Below are 26678 nucleotides of genomic sequence, written 5' to 3'. Positions count from 1 at the left end.
TCTCCACACGAGTGGAGATGGTCAATCAGGTGGCACACATCCAATCAAAATGCAAAGATGAGTGATAAATCAAGTTAAGGATAACGACCCACCAACGACAATTGTAACAATTTCTTTGGAGTTCAAGAATGGAGTGTGGGAGTACACGAGTTATAAGGTTGGACATGTGGCACTTAATGGCAATGTGGAGTTATAAGGTTGGACATGTGGCACTTAATGGCAATGTGGATATACAGTGAATATCATATAAACACACCCTCTAAAACCCATTTATAATATAGATGGATATCTTGTGAGCATGTGTTGCCTAAGAAACATAAATGCCAAATCAATGTTACAATAATTAGATCTCTTGTGAGCGTGTCTTGGCTAAGAAACATCAACACCAAATCAGTAATTGTTACAATGCCTTGGCTAAGAAACATCACCACCAAATCAGGTAGTGTTCGAATGCCTTGGCTAAGAAACATCACCACCAAATCAGGTAAGTGTTACAATGTTAGGTTTTATCTCCCTTACATGATCCAGAATGAACCTTCAATCTGTTTAGTTCAAAGGAGATGAAGCCATGTAAAAATACCACAATAATTATTCAAAATTAGCATTTATTGAAGCAGCCTATTCACATTACACATTATGGACGAATACCAGATTCTTTAAATATAAATCAATAAATAATGAAAATGAGCTTCTAAAATATATATGCAAAAGGTATATTTAGATCTTAGCTAAAAGAAACCCATAAAAATTTATGTAACATCACAATCTTAACAAAACAAATATGAATTTTTAATATATATACTAAGAATCTTTCCAAGACAATAATGAACATCAACAATGCCATACCTATATTAGTACCAGTAAAAAGTTTCAATAGCAAGCACAAGAAAGGAATGTTAAGTTTACATCTTTGAATAGGCAAGAAATATATCACTTCAAAAGGCAGGAATACATTCTAGCCCTTAAAGAGGGTGAGGAAATGTAAGGCATTACATCACTGGTAACAAGCATATTGACTACAATAATCGCGAACAAGGTTTTGCATCTGCAAATCAAAGAAATAAATCAACGTTTTATCAAGGCATCGTAAGCGTTATAACATCTACCGTATCAATCCTTCCAGTTCCTTGCACAAAGGAAATACAAGAGACTACAGTATATTACAATAATTGAGCATTATAAAAATACAGAAGAACCGTTGACAGAAACTTTACATTTAACATACAATTGATAGTAGTAATGTTGCCCAGTATTGGCACAAACATGGAGAACAACACAAGATCAATGACTTCTTTTTTGAGTAAAAACCAGAGCTTTTGAGCAAAAATGAAAGAGTCCATCAGATGCATTCACCGCCAAAAAGTGCTGTTTTTGGCCAAAAGAATTTATTGCTTTTAACAATGCCAAAAACATAAACAAAAATGAATATTTTGGGAAAAATGAATATAAATGTTTCCCATATATATACACATAATTCACCACCAAAGTAGCTGTTTTTCGGTCAAAACTATTAGGACTAAAGCTGTCATATCAATGCATTCTCATAAGATATTTTCTATGTTGTACCATGTCCTTACGTATAGATATTGGAACTCACCAGTATTCTTCAAAATGCTGTGAACATAAACGAAAATTTCCACAAGCCATATATTTACATGATGTCTGGACACATTTCCCAACCACGTTGTCCACGCATATTCCAATACTTTCCATTATACACCCATGAGGGCTCTATATCGCCACCGTCGTCGACTGTACACTTTACTTGCGTCACACCAGCAACTCTCTGTACAAGAAAAACACATCAGAAATAAATTCATGTTATAGAACCTTTTCTCTTCCCATTACTCTTTTCGAGGAAATTCAGCATTGATGTGTTCTCACTGGCTCAAACCACATGCATTCCCATTCTCTCCTTTCTTCTTTGAGTCGTCGTCGAGCTTCTCGTTGCTTCTCTTCAAGGCGGAGCTTTTCGGGAGTAGCCTTTTCCAAATCACCATCCTCCTGATGTCATCACCATATTATTAACACAAAAAGATGGCAATAAAACATACAAATAAAAATCAACACATCTTCAAATTACCATGTCAACACCTGACAACAAGAATAAACATAGAAATCATCACATAATTTTATTACCACTTCAATAAACACGTGATGGCAATAAATATATCAATTTCCAGGGCTATGTTTCCTTGCCACATTTACCACATGATAAACAAAGAGTAGATTTTCTTCAGATCTTCTCATTTACCACTTTTAACACGTCACGCCACTTTAATTCAAGGCACCTTTTCTTGCCAGGTTAACACAACGAAAATAAATATCGATTCAAAACATACCTTTCCTCGACATACTAGCACATGGGGAAAATACAAAAGCATACAGGTCAAGAATATTGATACCAATGCACGCTGGTCAGGCCGGAAGCGAGAATCTGTGGGTGGTAAACTATCCCTCAGCTTTGGTGTTAGCTCTGTCAAAAATCAAATAGAGAAAAACCTACTCTTTAAGATCAAAAACCACTTGATCAACATTGCCCTTGCATAAAAACATCAAATTAATAATACATCTACTAATAGGGGCATAGCTAACATGAGTAAGAGCATCGCAAAACAGGCTTTTGTTCCTTGTACCATTCAGTGTGATTGCAAAACTAGAGAAGCAATATTGTTGCTCATAGTCTTGTGGTTTATCAGGGCATTTCCATATGCATTTCGACTGCCCATACTTCTTTTTACTGATCCAAGTTGATTCTGGGCATAAAAATATTTCCTTCATATAGTTTCCATGAATGGAACATTGAGGATTCCCTAGTTTATCAAATACCTGAAAGGCACACAACATGTGGGAATAATGAAATACTTTCCAAATTACAATATCTCACTTCTAAAAAATTGTGAAAAAAAAACCCTCTGAAAATGCTTTACCTTTCCATTAAGTTGACCTTGCTCCTTGCCACTTGCCTTATGGATTCGGATTCGGCTAATATCACCAGTTGAATGATTTCTAATGACAATTTCTCCATAATTGTCGATCCATAGTTTTCCAACAACAACATTATGAATACAGGTAGTTATTTTGCTCCAGGTAAAGTGATCTCCAAACCTTGCCATACGTAAATGCACAATACCAGCAGGAACAACCTGCAAAAAATAAAAAATAAAAAATAAAATATGAATCATATAGAAAATTTAAGAATATACGTGCATACATACATACACCTTATACATTATATATAGTCAAGAAACCAGCACTAAATATAATCACCTCAACACTCTTGCCCCAGAACTTGTTCTTTATCTCTGCTTCTCCATACATTGTGTAACCATAAAGCATGTTTTCAAAGTGGTAAGCCAATATAGGTGGATGATGGCTTACCTGCAAATTGAAATTGAACCATTTATAACTTTTAAAGATAGAATTCTCTTCATCTTACATATGACAAATGGGCCCTATTGAGTATCACACCTGTTCTGCAATAAAGTGTGATTTACCATCTAACCCCTGCCACTCATAAGTTTCACCCAATAATGGATTGAAAGGCTTTGCATCTCTATGCGGTGTCCCATGATATACTGCACATGCATATGCAGAGACCCAAGCCAGCCTCTCAATTGAATCATTGAATTTTGAGGCTTCGTCGATCAAGTGCCTAATTCAATGCAATAGAGGGATGAAAATAGATCTTATATATCTATATACACACATGTGAGTAATCATCTCGAGATATGGTAAGACATTTCCTTCCTCACCTAAAATGTAATTCCTCCGCAGAGCGTTGAAGAACTGAAAGTGGCTCATTTATAGTGGCAGGCATAGTTATACGATTCAAGTCCTTTCCGATGGCATTCTTCAAGACACTCCAAAGGCTAAAGCCTCTTGATAAAGGCCTTGGAGCAGGTAACCTATGGAAACAATGGATCATTTATAAAAATCATACAATGTGCATAGTCAAGCTCTGATGGCATTCTTCAACACATTCCAAAGGCTTAAAGCCTCTCGGTAAAGGCCTGGGAGTACGTAGCGTATGGTAACAATGGATCATTTATAAAAATTGTACACTGTGCATAGTCAAGTTGTCTTAAGAAAACTCACAAGCAAAATAGATATTATTAACATTAATAAAACATAATCTATAATCTTTTTGAGCCCTAGCTCCAGTTCTGACTCTAGTCAAGTTCATGTATGTGACAAAACAGACTCCTGTACTGGGAGTTACATGCTTGCCTGTGAAGGTATCCAATTTTCATGACGACAAATCAATTGCCACAAAATAATTCAGTTTTTTATTAAATTTATAGATATCATATCAATGCAAACAACACTTCCTTCAGATTAATTCATACACAATCGTTTTGCCAATTTCATTGATACATAACAGAGATATGCTTAGAAGTTGAGAAACTACAGCTAAAGCCATTGAACATTCTGTGCCACTACCAGCTCTGCAGGCATAAACACCTTGGAAAGGTTTTGGACATCTATGAAGTAATTACAAAACTCAAAAAATGTAATGATCCAGTGAGCATGAAACACTGCGTGCACCATATATCTAGGCCTCAAAAGTGGAGAGCCTACAGTGAGATCACATCCCACCTTATTCTATCTTTATATAGATCATGGATTCATATAAGTTGTAAGACAGCTTTGACACAACAAAGACTGTGTGATACAAGACTTAATAAGATTGGACTTTTACCTATTTCGAGGTTGTTGCTCATCATCCTCGTCTTCAGGTTCAGAGAGACCCCCTTCTTCCGGAGGACCTTGAGAAAATTCAGTTGGCTCAGCAAGAATCTCCAGTTCTTCAGGGGATGTTGCCTTCGTTATAAATTCATGTTGGTTCAGTACTTCCAAAGCCTCAAAATAATCCTTCGACATAAGAACAATCAATTTCAAACAACCAACATGATGAAACAACTACAAGACCCATGAAAGGAAGATTAGAAAGTTGAGATTATCAAGGTTTCAAACCTCAGAGTGAACCAATGAGATTTCATCCTCCATGTCATCATTATCATTGTTGTCAAACTCATATTCACCATTAATATCTCGATGTACATCATTACTTTCGCATACCCCGTCTCTTCGCAACTACAATAGATGATAAGATTGATTAAAAAATATCTGATCAAATTTGGTTAGCTTCACAAATGTTCACCTTTTGTCTGCAAGAAATTCTTCAGATCATTTTTTCTTTGTTACCGAAAAATGCAACACTAATTGGCCAATTTGCAATGAGATTTACGTATACCAATTGCCTCTTAAATGAATTGGTATCTAGGATGTCTAGTTTGATTATTATCATAGGCAAATCATAGTTATACAAGGTCTGCTGCCAATCAATTAGATCAACACAAAATAGTATTCTTGTAAGCTCTCTCATTTCAAGTATAGCAGATGGAAATCCCACTAAATAGGTTCTGATCTTGTCCATTAGAATAAACGATTGTAATTTACCAGTCCATGAGTACAAACCAAAACAAGAAATATATTTTCCATATCCTATTACTTCTCCTACATACTCAGCATCTCTATTTAAGTGTTCTTCTAGGGAAATTCCTCTATTCATGGCCTCATTAGGATCAAACACTGGTGTTTGTTCATTCCTGGTATGTGCATTTAATGTTTTTACAATAGAAATAAGTTTACCATGTGCCCTACTCGTTTTCAATGATATTCTTTCATAGTTTCCTGCACTGCAGATAAATCAAAATATGAACATTAAAAAAGGGAAAACTAACATTAATATAATTTATCCCATACAGCCCTATAACATCTTGAACACGAGAACAGTCTCTCATGTTAAAAATAATATCGTTCACTTAGAAACCCAGTTTGTAAAGGACAGTAAACATAGGCTTTTGAATCTACATGGGAATACATTGTATTACTCGAGAACATATGAGTTTATATGATCACCTGAATTGACTGTTTAAGATCTAACAGGTCTATTCGGTCTTTCTGCAGTTGTGGTAATGATGCCAAAGATTGTTGTAAGATTGCATTTTCTGCTTCTAACTCAATCACTCTCTGGATCTCTCCTTTCAAAATCTAATATCCAAACCCATCACCAGTTTGGTTAGCATTACCTGAAGAATGCCAATAATTCTAAACCCAATATAACATCCATTATGCCATAAACAATCAGATACCTCTGTGAAAGTATCCTGCATTGCATTCCAAGCAACACGAAGTCTTCCTGGTATGCCTTGGCATGTTGAATCTGAGGTTGCTCTAAAATTTTGCTGTTCCTTGAAAGAGTTGATCTCTTCTTTCTTACTAAGTTCCTGAGAGGCTCCATTACGGATAGATGTGACAACGATTTGTTTCTCGAAAAGATCACCAGGGGAACTAAAAGGAGATCTGCTTCTGCCTACTGGAAATATCTCTTTCTCAGGATGATAAGGAGACATGTTCAGTGGTGACTCTGGTTGAAACTTGAGTTTCTTTTTTGTGGTCTTTTGAGCATATAAAGGTGGCCTATTTGACTTCTTTGAATCCAAAATCTCTGTATCAGATGAGTGTCCTTTATCCAAACTGCCACGTCGACGCCGAAAGATATCCATTCCTATACAATTTGCATTTTCTGTTAGAAACTCATGCTCTTCGACCCTAGAAGGTCCAACACTCTCATGTTGTTGACCCTTCACTTTCTGCTCATTCAAAACATTCCTAGATTTTTCAGTGTAAGTAGGCTCCAATATTGATGCCACAAGAGACAATTGATTGGAACATTCTCCAGCTTTCTTGGATGTGTGTGCAGGTGGTAACTTTCCACGCAGATTATTCATTGGAGATGTTCTTTCCTCTGAACTATACCCAATATTCATTTGATGCTGATTCAATGGTGAAATTTCCCTATCTACTCTGGGGGTTGTAGGTACCACTTTGTTGGTGTCTAACTGGCATGTGAATCCAAGAGCGTCAGAAACAAGTGAAAGTGAATGTTGAAGTGTCTGTAATTCCTGTAAAAAGGCTGCAAAATTTGGAGATTGTTCCTTTATAGAGGTAGATGAACAATGTTAAGCAAATATCAGTCAATAAGAAAATCAACATTAGCCCATGTTCTTCTAGTTTTTAAATAAGATATCTTTTAGTTTACCTTGCTTCATTGGCTCTAGTTCTTGCATTTTTTCAGCCAACCTAAGGTTGACTTCTTTCTCTTGCTCTTTCCATTCTTTTGCTAGATACTAAGCAAACAAAACCAAAGACTGTTAGATACATTAAATATAATATGTATCATAAGCCAGAGAAGTGGATATCATAAGCATAAGCCAGCTTACAGGTGGCACAGTTTGCTGCACAAATAATGGGCTTGACTTTATCCCAGCCATTTCCCGAGATTTTTCATATATATCAATTGATCTTTTGATTGTTTCTAGCCACGCCTGAAATCAGTTCAAAGGATAAATGAAGGATTCATACAATGTCCACCAGTATATATTTACTTAGCACAAAGACTCCTTGGACTGATACTCCTCTGCTGTTAACCTCACCCCAAAAAATTAAAGCATTGGCTGAAATGTCCTACGTACTATATGAATAGTACTTATGCTTAATGTCTTTACCTGTCGGTTCTCTTTGTTCAGAGTTCTGAAATGGAAAACTCTGGAACCTTTTCTGATCTTGAACTGCCTCTCTTTTCCTGCTATGAGACCTACCTCTGCACACTAATGAACATTGAAGCTCAATCAGATGCAATTCAAAATTGAGAATACCAAATTATGGTTAAATTACAAAAACGCCATTCCAGTTTAATTTTGTTCCCAAAATGCCACTCAAGTTCACCAAATACCTCAGAATGCCACAAAATAATGCCATAAACACAGATGTTACACACAAGAATGGAGTAACAAAGCCAAAACAGAAACAAAAAAGCTTTCTTCTTCTTCTTGTCAACTGTTTAGAGAATTTAATTATCAGACATTAATTAATGATTCGCAAAAATGGTGAAGGTTAAGATTCAAATTTTCTAAAGAGAATTAATCCGATCATTGAAAAAAAGCATAATCTCAATAATAAATTTAATACATATCATTTTGTTGTATTCTCAGAATTCGGTGAGCTTTGAGTTGTATTTATCAGACCTTTGGTAAGGTACACTGCCATTTTGATTGATTGACCTCCAATTATTAAATCACATACAGAATAACAATCAATTTCTTCAAGGAAGAATACCTGCAAGTTAATGCAACCAGGGCGACCAAGTTGATCCGAATTCTTATAGTAAAGAAGAAGTCCCGGAGAGTGGGCCACAAACCATCTACGCCTCCATCTCTTGAAACGTCCTGCCCAAACCAGAACCCATCCTGCCGGAGGTTGACAACCATCGGAACTCTTCTTTTTATCACTGTGTTTGTGTTTATGCCATCTTCGTGGGTCATAAAGACGTTTGTGAGAAGATGGTCTAAATGCATGTAAAGATGGGTATTTTGGAGCTCGACTCGATGAGCGGTGTTTTCTTCTTTGTTGCATTTGTGAAGTTTGATAATGATGCTGGGTCCCTTCCATGCGAGTGGAAACAATCACCTCTGAGATGAATGAAAGAGATCTCAGGGAAATATTCTGTAATTAGTTAATGACTTAACCACTTAAGCTCTTCACCCCCGGAATCCTTTATCTTTTTCATCCTCTAAAAATCACCATGACCCACTTCACAATCTCTTTAACCCACTCAATCTTACCATAGCCTATTTGTTTCCTTTCATCTAATCAATCCTAATCTCCCATATTATCATTCATCTCTTTGACCCATCAACGACTTCCATAGCCCACTTTCAACAAAAGATTTATATAAACCATTTGTTTCTTAATCATACTCTCCTTCAAGTACCCACTTAAGACCTCTGTGACCTACTTAATCCTAAACTCTTTCAGTCATGCTCAGGCTCTCTATCACTCACTTAAACCTTTATCTCTTTCACCCTTTAAATATTGGCATAGGCAACTTTCTTATCTCTCTCACCTACACAAGATAATGGCATCCATTTGCTCGGTTATTCCATCCACTAAAGGTTTCCAATGCCCAGTTAATTCTAATCTTTATCAGTACCCACTCAAGTTCTCCATCATCCACTTCGTAATCTCTTTCACCCGGTCACGTTTGCTTTAGCTCATTTTCTATTTCATTCAGCCTCTAAGAATCTACATCGCCCACTTAACCATTATTTCTTTCAATACCCACTGAAGTTCTTCGTAGCCCATTTAATCAGGGGCCAATTTTGGTCTTAGAAGACATTAATATATCTTTCTTTCTTTTGCCTACTAAGGTCGCTCACTTAATCCTAATCTCTTTCACTCCCACAATACCTTCATTGCCCACTTAATTCTTTAGCTCTTTCACCATGAAAAATCTCCATCACCTACTTCTTTATCTCTTTCACCAACTGAAAATTTCCAATCGTCTATCTCATGATCTCTATCAAACACACAAAATCTCCATTGCTCATTTTCATGATCTCTTCCAATCAGCAAAACATTCATCGCCAACTTCTTCAACGCTTTCTGTGCTCTTTCACACAAGCAAGATCGCCCTCGACCACTGAACATTTTCTTCTAATTTGATCAATCCAATATATACAGAATAAAAATACTACAAAGAATGCAAAAAGCTAGCTGCAGATAAAACACACACACACACACACACAAATGAAAGAATACCTTGGCATTGCATTCGGAAATAGCTACCTCTGCTTAACTTGAAGGATTACAGAGCCAATAGTCTTACCTCCGATCTTTTCTTACTATGTTTCTCCATAGTTAATAGATCTCATATTGATTCCAACTCTTTAATTTGATCACTTCTTTCCACAAAATTATAACTATGCCCCTATAGATTGGAACGAAAAGAATGTCTCAATGCCCAACATATTTACCTTTTCTTATCACATTCTCCCACTCGTAGGAGGTACGATCTATCCTCTAGAAATGATCACACGAGTTTCTTCCGACAATTTCAACACAAATGAAACATCGTCTTACCAAATAATTCGGTCACCCTCGGGCCGATTTTGAATCGCCTGCTTCTATGTGCTAACTATGCGTTGTACCCACCCAAGTATCGCGACTATCATGAAAAGCATCACATATTGAGCCTCTCTATCAATACTAAAAGGTCTTCTCCAATCTTTGGTCTGTCAAAATGGTCTATGAACACGTTATCTTTCCAATCTTGCACAATGATCTTGAAGTCAAACTTGAGTTGTGTGACGATCCAACGGGATATTCTCCCAACATAACTAATATTGTTGATTTTAAGAACAACGTGCGTTTGATTGATGGAGAGCGAGAAATGGCAAGCCATAAGGTAATGTTTGAACATTTTTAATTCCATATATCATGGCTAATAGTTCTCGTGATTTTGAGTAATTTTGTTCAACTTGATTTATTTGGTAGCTAGTGGATGTGATGGGGAAATTCAACGTGTCATCCCTTAGTTGTGCTAGCACCATGCCAATGATAACGATTCAATATAGACATGAAATTTGTGATCCCAATCAAGAGACATAAGTATAGGTGCATTTGCTAAGCACTCTTTTGTATTGTCAAAGGCGTCATGCACTCATCATTCCAAAACATCTTTTAACAACCCATAGAGGGATTGAGTTTCTTCAGTGAAGATTTTCATGAATCTCCTACAACAACTAGCATATATCATGAATACTCGATGTTGTTTCTCAACCTTGGGATGGAGCATTTCAAGGATTAGATTGACTTAAACTTCATCCATAAAGATGGCACCTTTGGATTCAATGTGTCGTGACTCGTAACATGACATCGTGTTTAGCCCATATATTCTCAAGAACTAGTCAAGAACAATATAAATGGAAATTGAGAACAAGAAAATAAAAGAGAAATAAGAGAAATGTAATTATATTAACAAGAATAACATGCTCCTTTTTAAACAAGATTATATAAATGCACCAAAGAATATTGGCATTGAACCGGAGTGGTTCATTAACAACAAAAAGCACATGCTTATATACAATAGCTAGACCTATGCACGTTTGCCACTTCACGTCCATGATCACCAGTATGCATTCATGTAAGCATGCCATTTGGTGACCATGCAGTAGCCTCTATGAGGTCACGACATCTCATGATGTTACGTTTATAACCAGTATCATCTATGAAAAAATTATAATAAATAATACATGTAAAATTATAATCTATTTATTAAAGCTTACTATGTAATTATCGAAGATGGTGGCCTCATTTAACTTCCAAAATCCCGTGCATTTTTTAATCTTGTAAAATTCTAGGGGAACTACCATGATAGGTGCCACCCAAGTGATAGGCTTAATGAGGCAAACTATGTTTCCTTATCACATATTATCTGCCTCATCTTTGTTGAAAAACAGTGCTCGGCCACAACCGAGGAATAGGATCAACTCACAGAAAACGGGAAATACAATATGCACGAAGACAACAGAGAGAAAGGTACACAGGATGTTTTACGTGGAAAACCCTAAATGGGAAAAACCACGGGAGTCCTCAAACTTCAACTATCACTATAAACAGAGGTGTACAATGGTGAAGCTACAAGGCAACAACCTTGAGCTCACTGTCTTCGCCACAGGCGGCGGTAATACACAGAGGCAACGACCTCTTCGTCTCTCTCTCTCTCTCTCTCGGCTGCTCTCACTTCGCATACGAATGAGCAACCAAAACTTTTAAACTGTTTGCCCTAAGTCATATTTATACACATATGACTTTCGGGCAATTTACAAATATAGCCTCAAGGGCTCTTAGCAAACATATTCACAAATATGTCCCCGCATCCGGATCTCTCTCCGGGTACATTCGTCATTCGGCTCCGTAACCGGGGTCTTCATCATCCGGATCCGTATCCGGGTACTCTTCATCCGGCTTCATGCCGGGTACTCTTCATCATCCGGATCCGCATCCGGGTACTCGTCATCCGGCTTCATGCCGGGTACTCTTCATCCTCCGGTTCCGTAACCGCAACCGGGCTTGCCGTCATTCGTCTCCGGACATCCCATCCGGAGGGACCGTAATCCCAACAAACTCCCCCTTCACTTCGGCATGGGATGTCTCTCCAATCCGATCCTCTTCCGGCATGCTTCCAGCTTGTCGGGTGTGAGCACTTTGGTCAGCATATCTGACCCGTTCTCGTCCGTGTGGATCTTCGTCAGCACGAACTCCTGGTCTTCTATCCTTTCCCGGATCCAGTGATATCTTCGCTGGATGTGCTTCGTCCGGGAGTGATAGGCCGCGTTCTTCGCAAGGTGGATGGCACTCTGACTGTCGCAGTAGAGTAGGTACTCCTTTTGCCGGATACCGAGCTCTCTAATGAAGTCCTTCATCCATATTATTTCCTTGCCGGCTTCAACAGCCGCCATGTACTCCGCCTCCGTGGTTGACAACGCAACCGTCTTCTGCAGCCTCGACTGCCACGAAACAGCTCCCCCTGCATACGTCATCACATACCCTGATGTGGACCGGCTGGTATCTGCATCAGCCGACATATCCGAATCGGTAAAGCCGTCGAGTTCGGGCTTACCGGAGCCGAATCGGAGGCACACGTTTGCCGTGCCCTTCAGGTATCGGAGTATCCACTTGGCCGCGTTCCAGTGCTCTTTGCCGGGATTGCTCATGTACCGGCTCACCACTCCGACTGCATATCCAATGTCCGGTCTTGTACACACCATTGCGTACATCAAGCTTCCGACGGCAGAGGCATATGGTACTTTCATCATATCCTCCTTCTCAGCCTTTGTCTTGGGGCTTTGCTTGCTGGACAACTTGCAGTTTGCCGGGAGAGTTGACCCGACCGGTCTTGCTTCCGACATGTTGAACCGGTGAAGCACCTTTGTCACGTACTTCTCCTGTGACAGCCACAATTGCTTCTTCTTCCGGTCCCGGATGATGTGCATCCCTAGTATTTGCCTCGCCGGACCCAGGTCCTTCATTGAGAAGGTTCGGTGAAGAGCCTTCTTGAGCATCCGTATCTTGACCTGGTCCCGTCCGACGATCAACATGTCGTCCACGTATAAGAGGAGTATTAGAAAGTCTCCTCCTTCGAACTTCTTCACAAACACGCAGTGATCGGACTGCGTTTTGTGGTACCCTTCGTCGGTCATGAAAGAGTCGAACTTCCGGTACCATTGCCGGGGAGCCTGCTTCAGTCCGTAAAGGCTCTTCTTCAACCGGCATACCAGGTGCTCCTTCCCTTTCTTCTCGAATCCTTCCGGTTGCTGCATGTAGATCTCTTCTTCGAGGTCACCGTGAAGGAATGCCGTCTTCACGTCCATCTGTTCTACCTCGAGGTCCATGCTTGCCGCTATGCTCAGCACCGTCCGGATGGAGGTCATCTTCACTACCGGGGCAAATATCTCGTCGAAGTCGACGCCCTTCTTCTGCTGAAACCCCTTCACCACGATCCTGGCTTTGTATCTCGGGGGGTTTCCGGCATCTCCCGGCTTCAGCTTGAACACCCACTTGTTTCGAAGTGCCCGCTTTCCTTTCGGCAACTCCACAAGTTCATATGTGTGGTTCTCATGCAGGGAATCCATCTCGTCCTGCATGGCACTCAACCACCTGCGGCTCTGGGTGTCATGCTTTGCTTCTTCAAAGCTCTCCGGCTCCCCCTCGTCGGTTAGCAGCACGTGCTCTGGTTCCGGAAATCTCCGGGGGGGCCCTTCTCTCTCTTAGAGGATATCTCCGTTCCGGAGCTTCGGTAACCGGTTCTTCCGATTCTTCTTCATCCGAATCCATTTCGGGATCGGGGCCGGTTCCGGTTTCATTTTCATCTTCTTCGGCCGGTTCTGTTTCTTCACCGTCTTCGGCCGGATCCTCGAGTGCTAACCGGTCCCTTGCCGGTCGGGACTGCTCCTCGTAGAGTTGATCCTCACCGGTCGACTTGGAGCTCTTCATCTTCTTCTCTGACTCCCAGTCGGCGAGTGTCTTGTCCTCCATGAAGACGATATCTCGACTCCTGAATATCTTCTTGTCGACCGGGTCCCATACTCGGTAGCCGAACTCATCGTCGCCGTAACCGAGGAATATGCATGGCCGGGTCTTTGGATCTAACTTTCCTCTCCGGTCCTTTGCCACATGCACGTATGCGAGACACCCGAACACCTTCAGATGCCGGTAGGACACTTCCTTACCGGTCCACACTTTCTGCGGCGTGTCTCCGTCCAAAGGTACTGAGGGTGATCTGTTTATCACGTATGTCGCCGTCGACATTGCCTCAGCCCAAAACCCCTTGGGTAATTTCGCATGCGCCAGCATACTCCGGACCCTCTCCATTATGGTCCGGTTCATCCTCTCGGCCAGCCCATTCAGTTCCGGCGTCTTCGGCACAGTAAACTCGAGCCGGATTCCTTTCGAGCGACAGTACTCCGTGAACTGTCCCCGGTATTCCCCTCCGTTATCCGCTCGTATCGCTTTCAGCTTCTTGCCGGATTCTCTTTCCACTCTCGCGTTGAGTTCTTTGAAGACGGACAATACTTGGTCCTTTGTCTTCAACGGTGCCGTCCACAGCTTCCGGCTGTGGTCATCAATGAATGTCACGAAGTACTGGGCTCCGCCATGTGACTTCGTTTCTACTTGACACACGTCAGTGTGCACCAACTCTAATGGTGCACTACGTCTCGTCGGTGGCCTTGAGTGGAAGGAGGTCCAGTTTTGCTTACCGGCCAGACAGTCGGTGCACTTCTCCAGGTGCACATGCTTCACTGGAATAAGGTTGTCTTCTGCAAGCCTCTTCATCCCCTTCTCACTCATGTGGCACAGTCTTTTGTGCCACAGCTCACCGGCAGTGTCGGCTGCCACATTCAGCTCTTCCGGACATAACCGGGCATTCATCAGGTACAGTGTGTTGACTTTCCGGGCCCGAGCCACTATCAGGCTCCCCTTGCTGAACTTCATTACGCCATTCCGGATGCTACCTGTGTAGCCTTCATCGTCTAGCCTCCCGGCCGAAATCAGGTTCAATCGAACCTCCGGAACGTGTCGCACATCCTTCAGCAGCATCTTGCATCCGGTTGATGTCATCAGCCACACGTCTCCTATGCCGGCTATCCGGCACGTACCTTCATTTCCCATCCGGACACAGCCGTGCTCACCGGCTGTGTAGGATGAGAAGTATTTCTTCTCCGGGGTCAGGTGGAACGACGCTCCGGAATCGACCACCCAGGTCATCTCTTCACCGGCAAGGTTCAGCTCCCTCTCTTCGGTAATGAGCATTATCTCTTCTTCACTTGCTGCGAGTGCTGTCGTTCCTTTCCGGTCCTGCCCTCGCCGATCCGGACCTCTCCGGTCCGTGGCTCCCCGGTATGCACCGTTTCTCTCCGGTGACTTCTTCGAATCGGTGTCGTCGGCACCGTTGTCCTTTCGGTAATGCCGACAATTCTTCCGGAAGTGCCCCGGCTTCCCACAGTGGAAGCAGGTGGGTCTTCCTCTTGACTGCGACCGGGTCCCCGACTTCTCCCGTCTTTGCGGACTCCGGTTCCAGTGTCTTCCCCGTTCCGATTCGGTAAGCAGCGCCTTCGAGTCGGAGGCCGGTTCTTTATCTCTCCGACGTGCTTCTTCGTTCAAGATACTTGACTTTACCGTTTGTAGAGACAAGTTATCTTCGGTGCAGGAGGTGCTGAGAGTCACCACCAAGTTCTCCCAGCTTTCCGGCAATGTACACATCAGAATGATGGCTTGCATTGCATCCTCCAACGGGAACTTGATCGCCGCAAGCTGGTTCACGAATCCCATGAACGTGCTCACGTGTTCCACCATATTCTCGCCGTCCCGGTACTTGAGGTTCACAATCTTCCTCATCAGGGAGGTCCGGTTCAACGCATTCTTCCTCTCGTAGAGGCCCGACAGCTTCTTCCACATCTCATATGCGTTGGTGTCGTTCGCCACATGTTGTAGAACGCTTACATCGACATATTGCCGGATCGTCGCTACGGCTTTCCGGTTCAGGAGCTTCCACTCCGACTCTATTACTCCCTTGGGTACCTCGGCATTGTCGATCGGTTCGTACAGGTCTCGGACGATGAGAAGGTCTTCCATCTTTATCTTCCAATCGGCGTAGTTCTGTGAGTTCAACACCATCATGCCCGGAGGCCCACTACCGCCGCCTTCCATTTTCTGTGTTACCGTCGCTCTGATACCAATTTGTTGAAAAACAGTGCTCGGCCACAACCGAGGAATAGGATCAACTCACAGAAAACGGGAAATACAATATGCACGAAGACAACAGAGAGAAAGGTACACAGGATGTTTTACGTGGAAAACCCTAAATGGGAAAAACCACGGGAGTCCTCAAACTCCAACTATCACTATAAACAGAGGTGTACAATGGTGAAGCTACAAGGCAACAACCTTGAGCTCACTGTCTTCGCCACAGGCGGCGGTAATACACAGAGGCAACGACCTCTTCGTCTCTCTCTCTCTCTCGGCTGCTCTCACTTCGCATACGAATGAGCAACCAAAACTTTTAAACTGTTTGCCCTAAGTCATATTTATACACATATGACTTTCGGGCAATTTACAAATATAGCCTCAAGGGCTCTTAGCAAACATATTCACAAATATGTCCCCGCATCCGGATCTCTCTCCGGGTACATTCGTCATCCGGCTCCGTAACCGGGGTCTTCATCATCCGGATCCGTATCCGGGTACTCTTCATCCGGCTTCATGCCGGGTACTCTTCATCATCCGGATCCGCATCCGGGTACTCGTCATCCGGCTTCATGCCGGGTACTCTTCATCCTCCGGTTCCGTAACCGCAACCGGGCTTGCCGTCATTCGTCTCCGGACATCCCATCCGGAGGGACCGTAATCCCAACAATCTTTTACTTTTTGGGCATAGTAGGGGTTCATAGATCAAGGAAGTCATTGAACATGTTTCACTCCCTCCTTCATAGGAATGGTGTGCATCACTACTACTGTGGTGGCATGCACTTCATGTTTGCATAGGTCAAAGCAAACACATCCTTGAGTGTGTAATATAACAAGTATATTAGCATGGACTCTTCTAAATGTGACATATCAACTAATATGAAGGTCTGCCAAGGGTTACTAGTACCGCCTAGATTGATTTCTTCACCCTATGGATGAAGGCAAGCTACTAGTTAAAATGGTGCGGTAAATCTACTTAATTTGGTTTGGTATCTTCTTTTCCTATGTGTTTACGACATGCTTCAATTCTTGGGGAGAATGAGATAGCGCACAAATCATAGATTCCGAATGGGGGTGTCACTATATTCCACTATTAGCACACTTATCTTCTAACCATTGGTGTTTAGTGCCTCCAAATATTGGTGGTCAAGTTTGTTCTAATCATTGGTGTTTAGTGACTCCAAATATTGGTGGTGATTTTGTTCTAATTGTTGGTGTTTACTGCCTCCAAATATTGGTTGTCAAGTTTGGGCATCTAATTAGGTGTTGGTTATCATGGATGTATGTACAAAATACCATAGACACCATGTCATGACATAAAAAAAAAAAAACATCGAGGGATTTGAACCTCCATTGTACATATCTAAGCCACACACATAATAGTACAAATACATGTGTTGATGCATGATTTGTAAATGTCATACTTGTATGAAGGCCAAGTGGTGATCATGTATGAATGTGAGGTGGTGATTATGCACGTGTCCAAGTGTTACCAATTAGGAACACGGTCTGCGGTCAGTCCTTCGACCTAGACCTCCAAGTGGTTGTGGAACAACGAATAGGCATCTATGTGTAATGCGTAGGGGAATGTTCCCTGTAACCTATCAGTGTATAAGGGAGACGGCTACAACCGACTCCTTAGCAATGGTTACACTTACGTTCTTACATGCTCTGGTATTCCAGACATACAGTAGATTAGCCGTAGCTATACACAGACTTTCAGAGCAGATAGAATTCTATTATGATACGTTCCTTTACATTCCAAAATTACACACTCCCTCTATCAGAGGTTTTCTGCCCTTTATATACGCAGGGTCTATTTAGCCATTCACGCTTCCTACGTGAGCCGTTACATGCGTTATGATCTTATATTATTTCTTATTCCTACGCTCTTGTCCGTCGGTTACTATTCCGGCGGACAACACCTGGCACGCATGTGGGACAGTGCCCTGGCACGTCGAACCCATCCCGTTAATCTTTTTCCAAAATGGCCCGGATGTTTGGCTCTGCTGCGGTGTCCGCGTCCGGAGGCGACGTAGGGTGTAGGTGCATCGTGGTGGGGCTCCCCTATTTGGTCGGAATGGTTTCTCCCGATGTCGCAATCATCATGTGTGGTCGGTCCGGGTACGGTGGGCTCTTCTTGAGCTAGTGGGTTGGGCTCCACCGTCGTCGTGCTTGCGGTCGGCCGCGACGTTGTCTCAATCATTACTTCCTCCGCGGTGTCGGCCGTCTTTGTACGTTCCGGGGAGTGGGGCTGCGATTCCGCCTAGACCGCACCGTTCTCCGTGTGGTCCGATGATAGTGTGGGCTCGTGCGGATGAACCTCCTCTTGGGTAGTGGTTTCGCTGTCTGGTACTGTGGGGGACTCCGCTCGTCGGTCCGCGTTGTTCACCGTCATTGTAATTTCTGGTGATTTGGCATGAGGTTCCTGTTCTTCTGCCATGCCTGGAATTGGCGTCGCGCTGGATTCCTCATTTGTTCGCGTGTTGCCGGCTTGTGTGATCTGTTGAAATAGCTGCTCCTGGCTTTCACCAAAATCGTCTAAGAGCTAGCGCAAGGTCCTCTCGTATGGCCGCAATGCTCTCCTCATTTAGTTTATAGAAACCTCGACCATCTTTTCGCCGGTTCTCCCAATCCGCACGATACGCGTGCAATTCCGCTACCTGGGTTGCCCACGCCATCCATCCTTTGTCCAACGCTATTTTCAATTACGCTGTGAACCTCTCCCGATTTGTTTGGAGAAGGATATGCACGTCGTCTATGATGGCCTAGCAACGGTTGCGTGCGTCCTCCATCGACTTCTGGAGGTTTGCAATTTCTTGTTGTTTAACCGCCGCCGCTTCTTCGTACGTGGCCTTCAGGCCCGCCCACAGCTGGGATTCCTTTGCATGTTGTTCTTCTAATTTCCCCATTTCATTGTTTAGGCGGATTTCGAGCTGATGCCTTCTTTCCTGTTCGACCACCAGCTGCTCGTCGAACCATACCTTCTTTTTCTCTAATAAGGCCCGAAGTTCTACAATTGCCGCCTCCGATTTCTTCGCTTCATCCTGTAATTGGGCGTTTTCGTCTTTTGTTCGGATGTGCTGAGCTACCTCTGTAGCGAGGTTCTCTTCAAGGATTTTTACTGCCTTTCGGCTGTTAGCTCGGATCTCCTTTTCTCTGTCTGAGGATTGGCGCAGTTCAGCTCGAAGGCGGTCAATTTCTGATTCCGCAAGTTGCACGACCCTTTTTGCTTTCGAGGCGATGGCGGTCTGAGCCTCAATTTCTTCCTTCAAAGAGTCAATGGTGTGGTTTGGTGGCGGAGTTGTGTGTTGCGCCGTAGTCGCGTTAGCTTCCAACTCTGTGATGCGTTCGTTGGCTTTTTGCAGCTCGGCTTGGGTCATTTTCACCTTCTTCTAGACATTCTTATTTTTAATGGCCATCTCCTTGGTGCCCGTGCTGACCTTTGCCAGTTCCCTATGGACTTCAACTAGGGCCGTGTTTAATGGGGGTAGCTCCATCCCTACTCGGCATACCCCGACGTTCCTCTGTCTACCAACCCTGGCTAGTCGGTCCTCATCGTCGCTCTCCGCCGTTTGTGTCAGGGCGCGCTCGATCATCTGGCACTCTGCGTGCTCCTCGACCATTCGTTGGGAGGCTTTTATCTGTTGTGTTGCCAGGAATTCCATGATCTCAAAAGAGGTTCCGAATTGTAAGAGGGCGCTGAACTCATGGGCCGTATCTGGGATATCTAGATATGCCAACACCTCGCTTTCCACCGTCAATACGACTTTCCCTCATTGGGACTGGGTCGTAATGATCGGTCGTGGCTCCCAGATGATTTCGAAGGTGGTATTGTGCTCCGTAGCTACGGAGCCATCGCCGTCATTCGTTGTTTCTGCCGCCGTGGGGACGTCTTTGACCAATCCCCGCCCATCTTTCCTATCCAATCTACGTCGTTTTGGTCTGGGGCTATCCTGTCGTGTTTCGGTATCGGGCTCTGGGGCTGTTGCCATGGAACGTGTCGGTTGTTCCGCTTGCATTGTCCGTGTGTCTGGTTGGGCGGGAGGTGTTGTCCGCGTGTCTGGCTGGGCGGGTTGGGGTTCCTCTTCCCACTCTGGGGCCGCTAACTCCGCTAACCTACGTTTCGCGGATCAGGGCAGGGGCGTGGGTCGGCTGGGCTGTGGTGCCGGCAGGCCTCGGGGTGGGAATAGTATCGTAAGGTATTGTTGTATGATTGGCCTGAGCTTTTTTCCTACCTGATACGCATGCAGGCCTTCCCGTAACGCCGGCCCTGTGATGACCCCCCAATCGACCGCACGTCCTTCAAAGGTATCGATAATGATCCTCGCCTTCTGCTTGGGCATCCCATATGCGTTGACATGTACGCAGTCGATCTCTAACAGGAACTTGGCAACTTCACGGAAGAAGGGATCTAGGATCTGCTTCATTCTATAGGCCTTGGCGGAGGAGGAGTATGGCCCGAAATATCGCTGCAGCGCCTCTGCGGGAGGGATTTCGAAATGCCTTTCGCCTAGTGATGACATGTCCAACTTTTTCCGGATAGAAGAGTTGGTGACCGTGTCGATGTTCAGTTTCCTGGCGATGTCCATGGCATCCGGGTGTGGGGGTGCCTTTGTGACCCGTATGTACCCGTCCAGGCGTTTCTCCACGAGCCATCGGCGTAAGGCAATAGAGATGAAGATCGGCATCGCCAGAGTAGGTTTGTGGGAAGGAGACTGGTGGTTGCGGTGGGCTGGAGCTCTGTGATAGGATGGAGGAGAAGGTGAGGGGGAGGAGTGATGGGAGCGTTGATAGTTAGAAGGTGGGTTTCTGTTTTGTGCAAAAGATCTTCTATTTCCTTCTTTTTGTGGCTTAGGGTTCATTGGGCGGTGAGCCATCGTGGTGCCACGTGTTCTTGAACTAGGAGTCTGTGCATGCATTTAGTCCTTTTAATAGTCGCTATCTTCTCTTTTTGTTTTTTTTGTTTTTTCCGTAACGGTTATATACAACCTATTTTTACATTATGGTACAAGTGGGGCTGCCCATTTACGCCTCGGGTTCGCCGGCTTTGTCCTGTTTGGCGGTGAATGGGTTAGGTGGTGTAGAGCCCAGGTAAGGTTTAAGGCAAAACCCATTCACCTTTTGCCGTACTACTTCCCCAACCAGCGTACCTAGTTGGAATGTGCCTTGTTCCGCTCCAATTATCCAGTATGGGCCGGTCCAGTGGAAGCATAACTTCCCTGGCATATGGTCCATGCGGGTTTGGAAAACCAGCACCGCCCGACCGACGGCGAACTCCTTTTCTCTTGCGTTCCGATGTCGATCCACAAACGCTTTACGCCGTCGTTGTTCCTGCTCCAACACACCCATGCTGTGTACGTGTTTTTCCCCGAGTTCAAGTAGCTGGTGGAGCCATACCTCCTCCAACTTGGCTTTCGATAGTCGGTCTCGTACCTGAATTCGCAAACTGGGTACCTGAAATTCGACCGGCATCACAACCTCCAGCCCAAACGCTAGTTGAAATGGTGTTGACTGTATGCTTGTTTTGTAACTGGTTCTGTACGCCCATAACGCACTCTGTAATTTGGTATCCCAGTCCGTTCTATTTTCATTGACGATTTTCTTCAAGATGGTCTGCAACGTCTTGTTGTTGGATTCCACTAACCCATTTGCCTGTGGATAATATGGCGTACTCTTTTTATGGACTACAGCATAATGATGTGTTAGTTCCCGAACCACCGTATTGAGAAAGTGACTCCCCTGGTCACTGATGAGCTCAATCGGACAGCCGAATCGGCACCATATGTGCTCGTAAAGGAATCTGGCTGTGACGGCAACCGTATTTTCACGTAGTGCCTTTGCTTCTACCCACTTGGTGCAATAATCCGTAGCTACCAATATGTATTTATTGCCCGTACGGGCTACCGCCGGTGTGAAGGGGCCCACAAAATCCAATCCCCACTTTTGGAAGGGGTCTAGCGGTAATACGGGCTGGTGTGGCATCCTTGCGCCCTCTGAGGGCTGGCCCATCCGTTGACACAAATCACACTTTCTACAATACTCGGATGCGTCCTTTTGCGTTGTTGGCCACCATAAGCCCGCCTGCCATACTTTCCGGGCTGTAACATCGCCCATGTAATGGCCACCTGCCGTGCCGCAGTGCGCCTCCCGTAAAACTGCTTCCTTCTCATCCTGACGTACCCCACGCCGCCAAATGCCGTCACTTCCTTTGTGATATAAAACTCCTTCTACGAGGCAGAAGTGACGGCTTCGGACGGCTAGTCGTTTCTTCTCGTTCGTGCGTAATTGGGGTGGAGGCAGTCCCGTAGTAAAAAAGTACGTCATTTCCATAAGCCACCGGTCCGAAAAGGTCAATTCCGTTCTTTCTGCTAGTGCTGCTACATGTGGACGTCCGGAAAATCGTCGTCATCTTTTTGTACTGTTTCTCCATTCTCGAGTCTGCTCAAAAAATCCGCCACTGCATTGTCGTGAAGAAAACCGTCCCTAGGCGGAAACTGAGTTTAGCGTGTGTAAACCGGCCCTTACACGCGAGCACACTTTTCGTTGTATAGTAAGTAGGTAGGTATAAGTCGGCTAAGGTGAAATCCTAGGTAGCACGCATGCAATAGGGAGAGAATCGAGGGGGGTATCCCTGTCCGAAAGGACAAAGAATTAATATGATGTAACGGATGATAACGGCCTCCCTCCTTGGGCTATAAAAGAGAGGGAAAGGAATGGGAAGGCTATCGCGTGTTAGAGAGGAGGAAGTGTTGCCGGACTGGGACCGAGCCCTTCTCCTTTGCCACTCTCCATAGCCATTTTGCGCAGGTTTTCGGGAGGCTGACTCTGCTCCGCAGAATGCCTGTGTGCTTCCGGCAAAGCCTCCATCTCGCTCTTGTGTGTGTGAGTGAACAGGCGTCGGTGTTCGCCTTGCCGGCCTGCTAGTTGTAACCGTCTCGATATATATATATATATATATTTATATACATACGTGTTCATATACTCGGACTTCTAGTCGTCTTGTTTGTTGTGTTGTTGGATTGTGATTCCTGTGTGCCCCGTGTCTCTGCGTGTGCAAGTGTGTCCGTTGCCTTTCTGCTCTCCTCCTTCTTAGCTATTTCTCGGTCCAAGACCCTGGTGGTCCCGCCTCGTTCGCCACGCACGCGTGTAACAACGGGACATATTTGGTGAACCCGACGTGAACAAGCGACAGAGGAATAGAGAGATGAGGGGGTCGGATCTCGCGGAAGCCATGGCTTCGACTGTGGATCAGATAGTGAGTGCGCGTGAAGGCGCAGGCGCCCTCGATAGGGCTATTGAAGAGGTCGTCGGCACGATAGGCCGGTTCGGTGGAAAGGATGCCACAAGCTATTTGGAGGCCTACCGGGCTGAGATGGTAATGAGAGACATTCCGGAAGAAAGGCGACTAACCGGGTTCCCTCGGGTGGCGATGCCGGGCATCCATGCGGAGGTGCTCGAGGTACGGGCTGAGAGCCAAACTTGGGAGGAGTTTGAAGAACGGCTCCTCGAAAAATACGGGCTTGATGACGCGCTTCGGCTATCGAAACGGGACTTCATGGAATGGGTTGAGACCCTCGAAAAGGGGAGAAACGCATCGGTGCTCCTCCGGGAGTTTGAAGAACACTTCGCGTGTCTTTCGGCGCTCGACCGGACCGTACTAGACACAAGTCGCGTCTTGCTGTTCGTTAAGTCGGTGTATGTGAGGGACCGGGAGCAAGTGGGTCTCTTGTTGGAGACTAATGACGGGCTGACGGCCGACTGGGCCGTGGTGAAGAGAGTTTGTGGCCGTTTCGACAAACGACAAGATTGGGTCGATAAAGGGTCAACAGGGGCGGGCTTTGTAACAGCAAGGAAACTTGAGCCAACCCCGCCAGCGCGAAGGGAAGAGACCCAAGACTGGCTTGAGACCGGATCGACTTCGACCGGCATGGTCAAAGGCTCGTCCAGAGGAGCAACTCTAGAGGAGCTGATTAGGATGGTAAAGGACCTTGAGATTGCACAAGCACGGAGGGACGGCGGCGAACAAGCCCGTGACCGAAGGCCTCTGGCTGGAAACTGGTGTTTGTGGTGCGACGCGGTCAGCCACATCCGGAAGGACTACGGGGACTTCGCTGAGGCAATGAGAGACAATGTGGTGTACCTATGGAACGGTTGGGTGCATGCTAGCGAGACCCGAAGGGCCTTGGACTTGAATGTCGGATGAGGGGGTATGAAATGGCTGATGGAAGAAGCGGCGGCTCGCCACGCGGAGACCGTCCACTACTCGGCGTCGGCTGGGATCCGGGTCGGAGGTGGTGAGGCCCGGAAGTCGAACAAAGCCGGATTCTGGCCGCTGATGCTGGAAGGCCTCGCCGGCGCAAGGCTAAGGAAAGAAGAAGCGGACCGCGTGGAAAAACGGGTCCAGGAGGTAACCGGGTGGAGCAACCCGGTCGAAGAGAAGACGGGCCTCGTTGAAGCCGCATGCCAGAACTACGAGGCTCTGGTGAAAGACAAGCGAGTAGGTAAAATAGGAGGGGCCGGGCCCTCGCAACGGTACAAGACCCGATTCGGTCAAAGGCAAAATGAGGCCGGTGCGACCGGCGCACCGGATAAAGCCAAGAAGGCCGGGTATCGGTTGAGCACGGAAATCGAAAGGACCACGGACCTGCGAAAGGTCCTGGAGGAACGTATCCTCGACATCAAGGTGGAGCTGTCGCTGAGGGAAGTGCTCGGGATCGCCAAGAAGGAGTTCCACGACTCCATCGTAGACTTCGTGAAGACGAAGAGGCTGTCAATAGAGCTAGAGTCGGAGAAGCCGGCGGAAGTGCGAACGACGCACATAGAGGACATGGCGCTAGAAGACGAGCTGGCGGAAAGCCACTATTCGAGGCCGCACTAGGCCAGAGCAACCACGGAGACCAATGTTAAGATCGGGGATGTCCAGGAGCCGGTGGTGGTGTTGGTGGACCACGGTTCAGAAATCAACTTGATGTCCATGGACTTCTACAAAAAGGGGAAATGACCGATCAACACCAAACACGGCTGGAAAATACGGGCAGTGACGCGCGCCATCGAAGAACTACATGGAGCCTGCCCGAATGTACGGGTGAAAATCGGCGATGTCGAGATCAACCATCACTTCTTCGTACAGGAGACGTCCTCACATCCGGTTATACTAGGAGAACCATACATCACGACGGCACGGATGGAGACCAAGGTGCTGGACAACGGTTCGACCTATGCAAGAGTCAAGAGCCAGGACAGGCGTCACTCGGTCCAGTTCGTGACGGTGCGACCAAACCATGAGCGTAACCGCGAGACCCTCGGTGGCGAAACCCGAGGGGATTTTTAGAGAGGGCTATCAAGGCGTGGGGCCGCGATAGTCCAGACACCCCGGAAAAACCCCACAAATGTACAGTACGGAAGAAGACCTGTACCTTAGGTAGGAAATTTTGGTTCTCCGACAACGGAGGTTGTACTATGGCCGGCGTCAACGGTTGAGAAAGGAAGCAAGCGGAGGAGCGGCTCAAGGGATGCGGAGTCCTCTGACGGGAACTTCAATGCTCCTTATGCACAACGCTCGGCCACAACCGAGCTTAGAATCATACACAGAAAACAAGAAACCGAAAACACGCGACACAAAGGAGAGAAGAGTACATAGGATGTGTTGCAAGCGAGGTCGTGATTGCGGAAGATCAAGAAGCATTCAGTTCTATTCTGAGTACCTGCGTATGAGAGATTGTAGGTCGTTGCACAGAGAGAGAGAGAGAGAGAGAGAGAGAGAGGCACAAAAGAGAGTCTTTATTTCATAAAGCAAATAATACAACAACCAACCTCACAAAGAGGTTACAGGGTCAATATATATAGTGACCAACTTAGGGCAACTACCCTTTATGCTAATTACATAAATGGCCGAAACGGGATAGTGTGAATACGTCCATTATACACATGTATTCGACACTCCCCCGTAATGGGCGTATACATGGGTTATCTAAGATTACAGGTATAGACTTAGGTTCTCGGACATATCAGCTTTGTTCGAGTCGGCAGGGTCCGAAGGCAGAAGACCGAACTGGTCGGGTCGGAACAGTTGAAGCCGATCATTAAGGAACTGACGTCGGTTGTCGGGAACCATCCTGCTCTGTGTCCGGCTCTAACCGGACTGGTTTGTCGTTACGCCCATCTGATGCCGAAGAGACCGAAAGCGGTCTGCCGAAAGACACTTGGTCATTCCATCTGCGACATTGTCGGTTGTGGATATTTTCTCTAGACCGATTTTCCCTGAAATGACGCAGTCCCGAACGAAGTGATATCGAACGTCGATATGCTTGGAGGCGTTGTGGTGAACCGGATTTTTCGACAAGGCAACAGCACCTTGACTGTCGCTGTAGACAACTGGAGCCGAGTCATGTTCGACTTGTCGAAACGTGTGCGCCAGCCGACCGAGCCACAAAGCTTCTTTTGCTGCGTCGGACGCAGCTACATATTCTGCTTCGGTCGTTGAGGTCGCTGTGCACTCCTGAAGTTTCGACTTCCACGAGATT

General features: G+C 45.3%; 1 protein-coding gene across 1 annotated transcript; it reads right to left on the bottom strand.

Moving 5' to 3' along the window:
• Positions 1-1193: 1193 nt before the first annotated feature.
• Positions 1194-9809, bottom strand: LOC147868974 (uncharacterized). The gene is made up of 17 exons (XM_087325367.1): positions 9667-9809; positions 8185-8537; positions 7575-7676; positions 7290-7394; positions 7109-7196; positions 6159-6982; positions 5926-6057; positions 4978-5097; positions 4703-4875; positions 3756-3908; positions 3472-3655; positions 3271-3381; positions 2931-3146; positions 2637-2829; positions 2406-2476; positions 1885-2004; positions 1194-1786 (listed from the first exon to the last, which is right to left on the bottom strand). Exons 1-17 carry the CDS (start codon positions 9677-9679, stop codon positions 1652-1654), a joined length of 3093 nt encoding a protein of 1030 aa, XP_087181493.1. The 5' UTR covers positions 9680-9809; the 3' UTR covers positions 1194-1651.
• Between the last annotated feature and the right edge of the window lie 16869 nt (positions 9810-26678).

Source organism: Azolla caroliniana, unplaced genomic scaffold, assembly GCF_043228905.1.
Source record: "Azolla caroliniana isolate FFs.n. ecotype wild unplaced genomic scaffold, voAzoCaro1.0.p SCAF_1, whole genome shotgun sequence".
NCBI lineage: Eukaryota > Viridiplantae > Streptophyta > Polypodiopsida > Salviniales > Salviniaceae > Azolla > Azolla caroliniana.
The sequence above is the reverse complement of the archived record's forward strand: the minus strand, read 5'-3'. Positions and strand labels throughout refer to the sequence as shown.

Bases quoted from the DNA above. Each gene is read 5' to 3' on its own strand.
- LOC147868974 (XM_087325367.1), bottom strand. The intron at 7,677-8,184 runs GTATTCTTCCTT...AATGTTCATTAG, and splicing joins CTGGTTGCATTAACTTGCAG to TGTGCAGAGGTAGGTCTCAT. The intron at 6,058-6,158 runs GTATCTGATTGT...TTTGGATATTAG, and splicing joins TGCAGGATACTTTCACAGAG to ATTTTGAAAGGAGAGATCCA.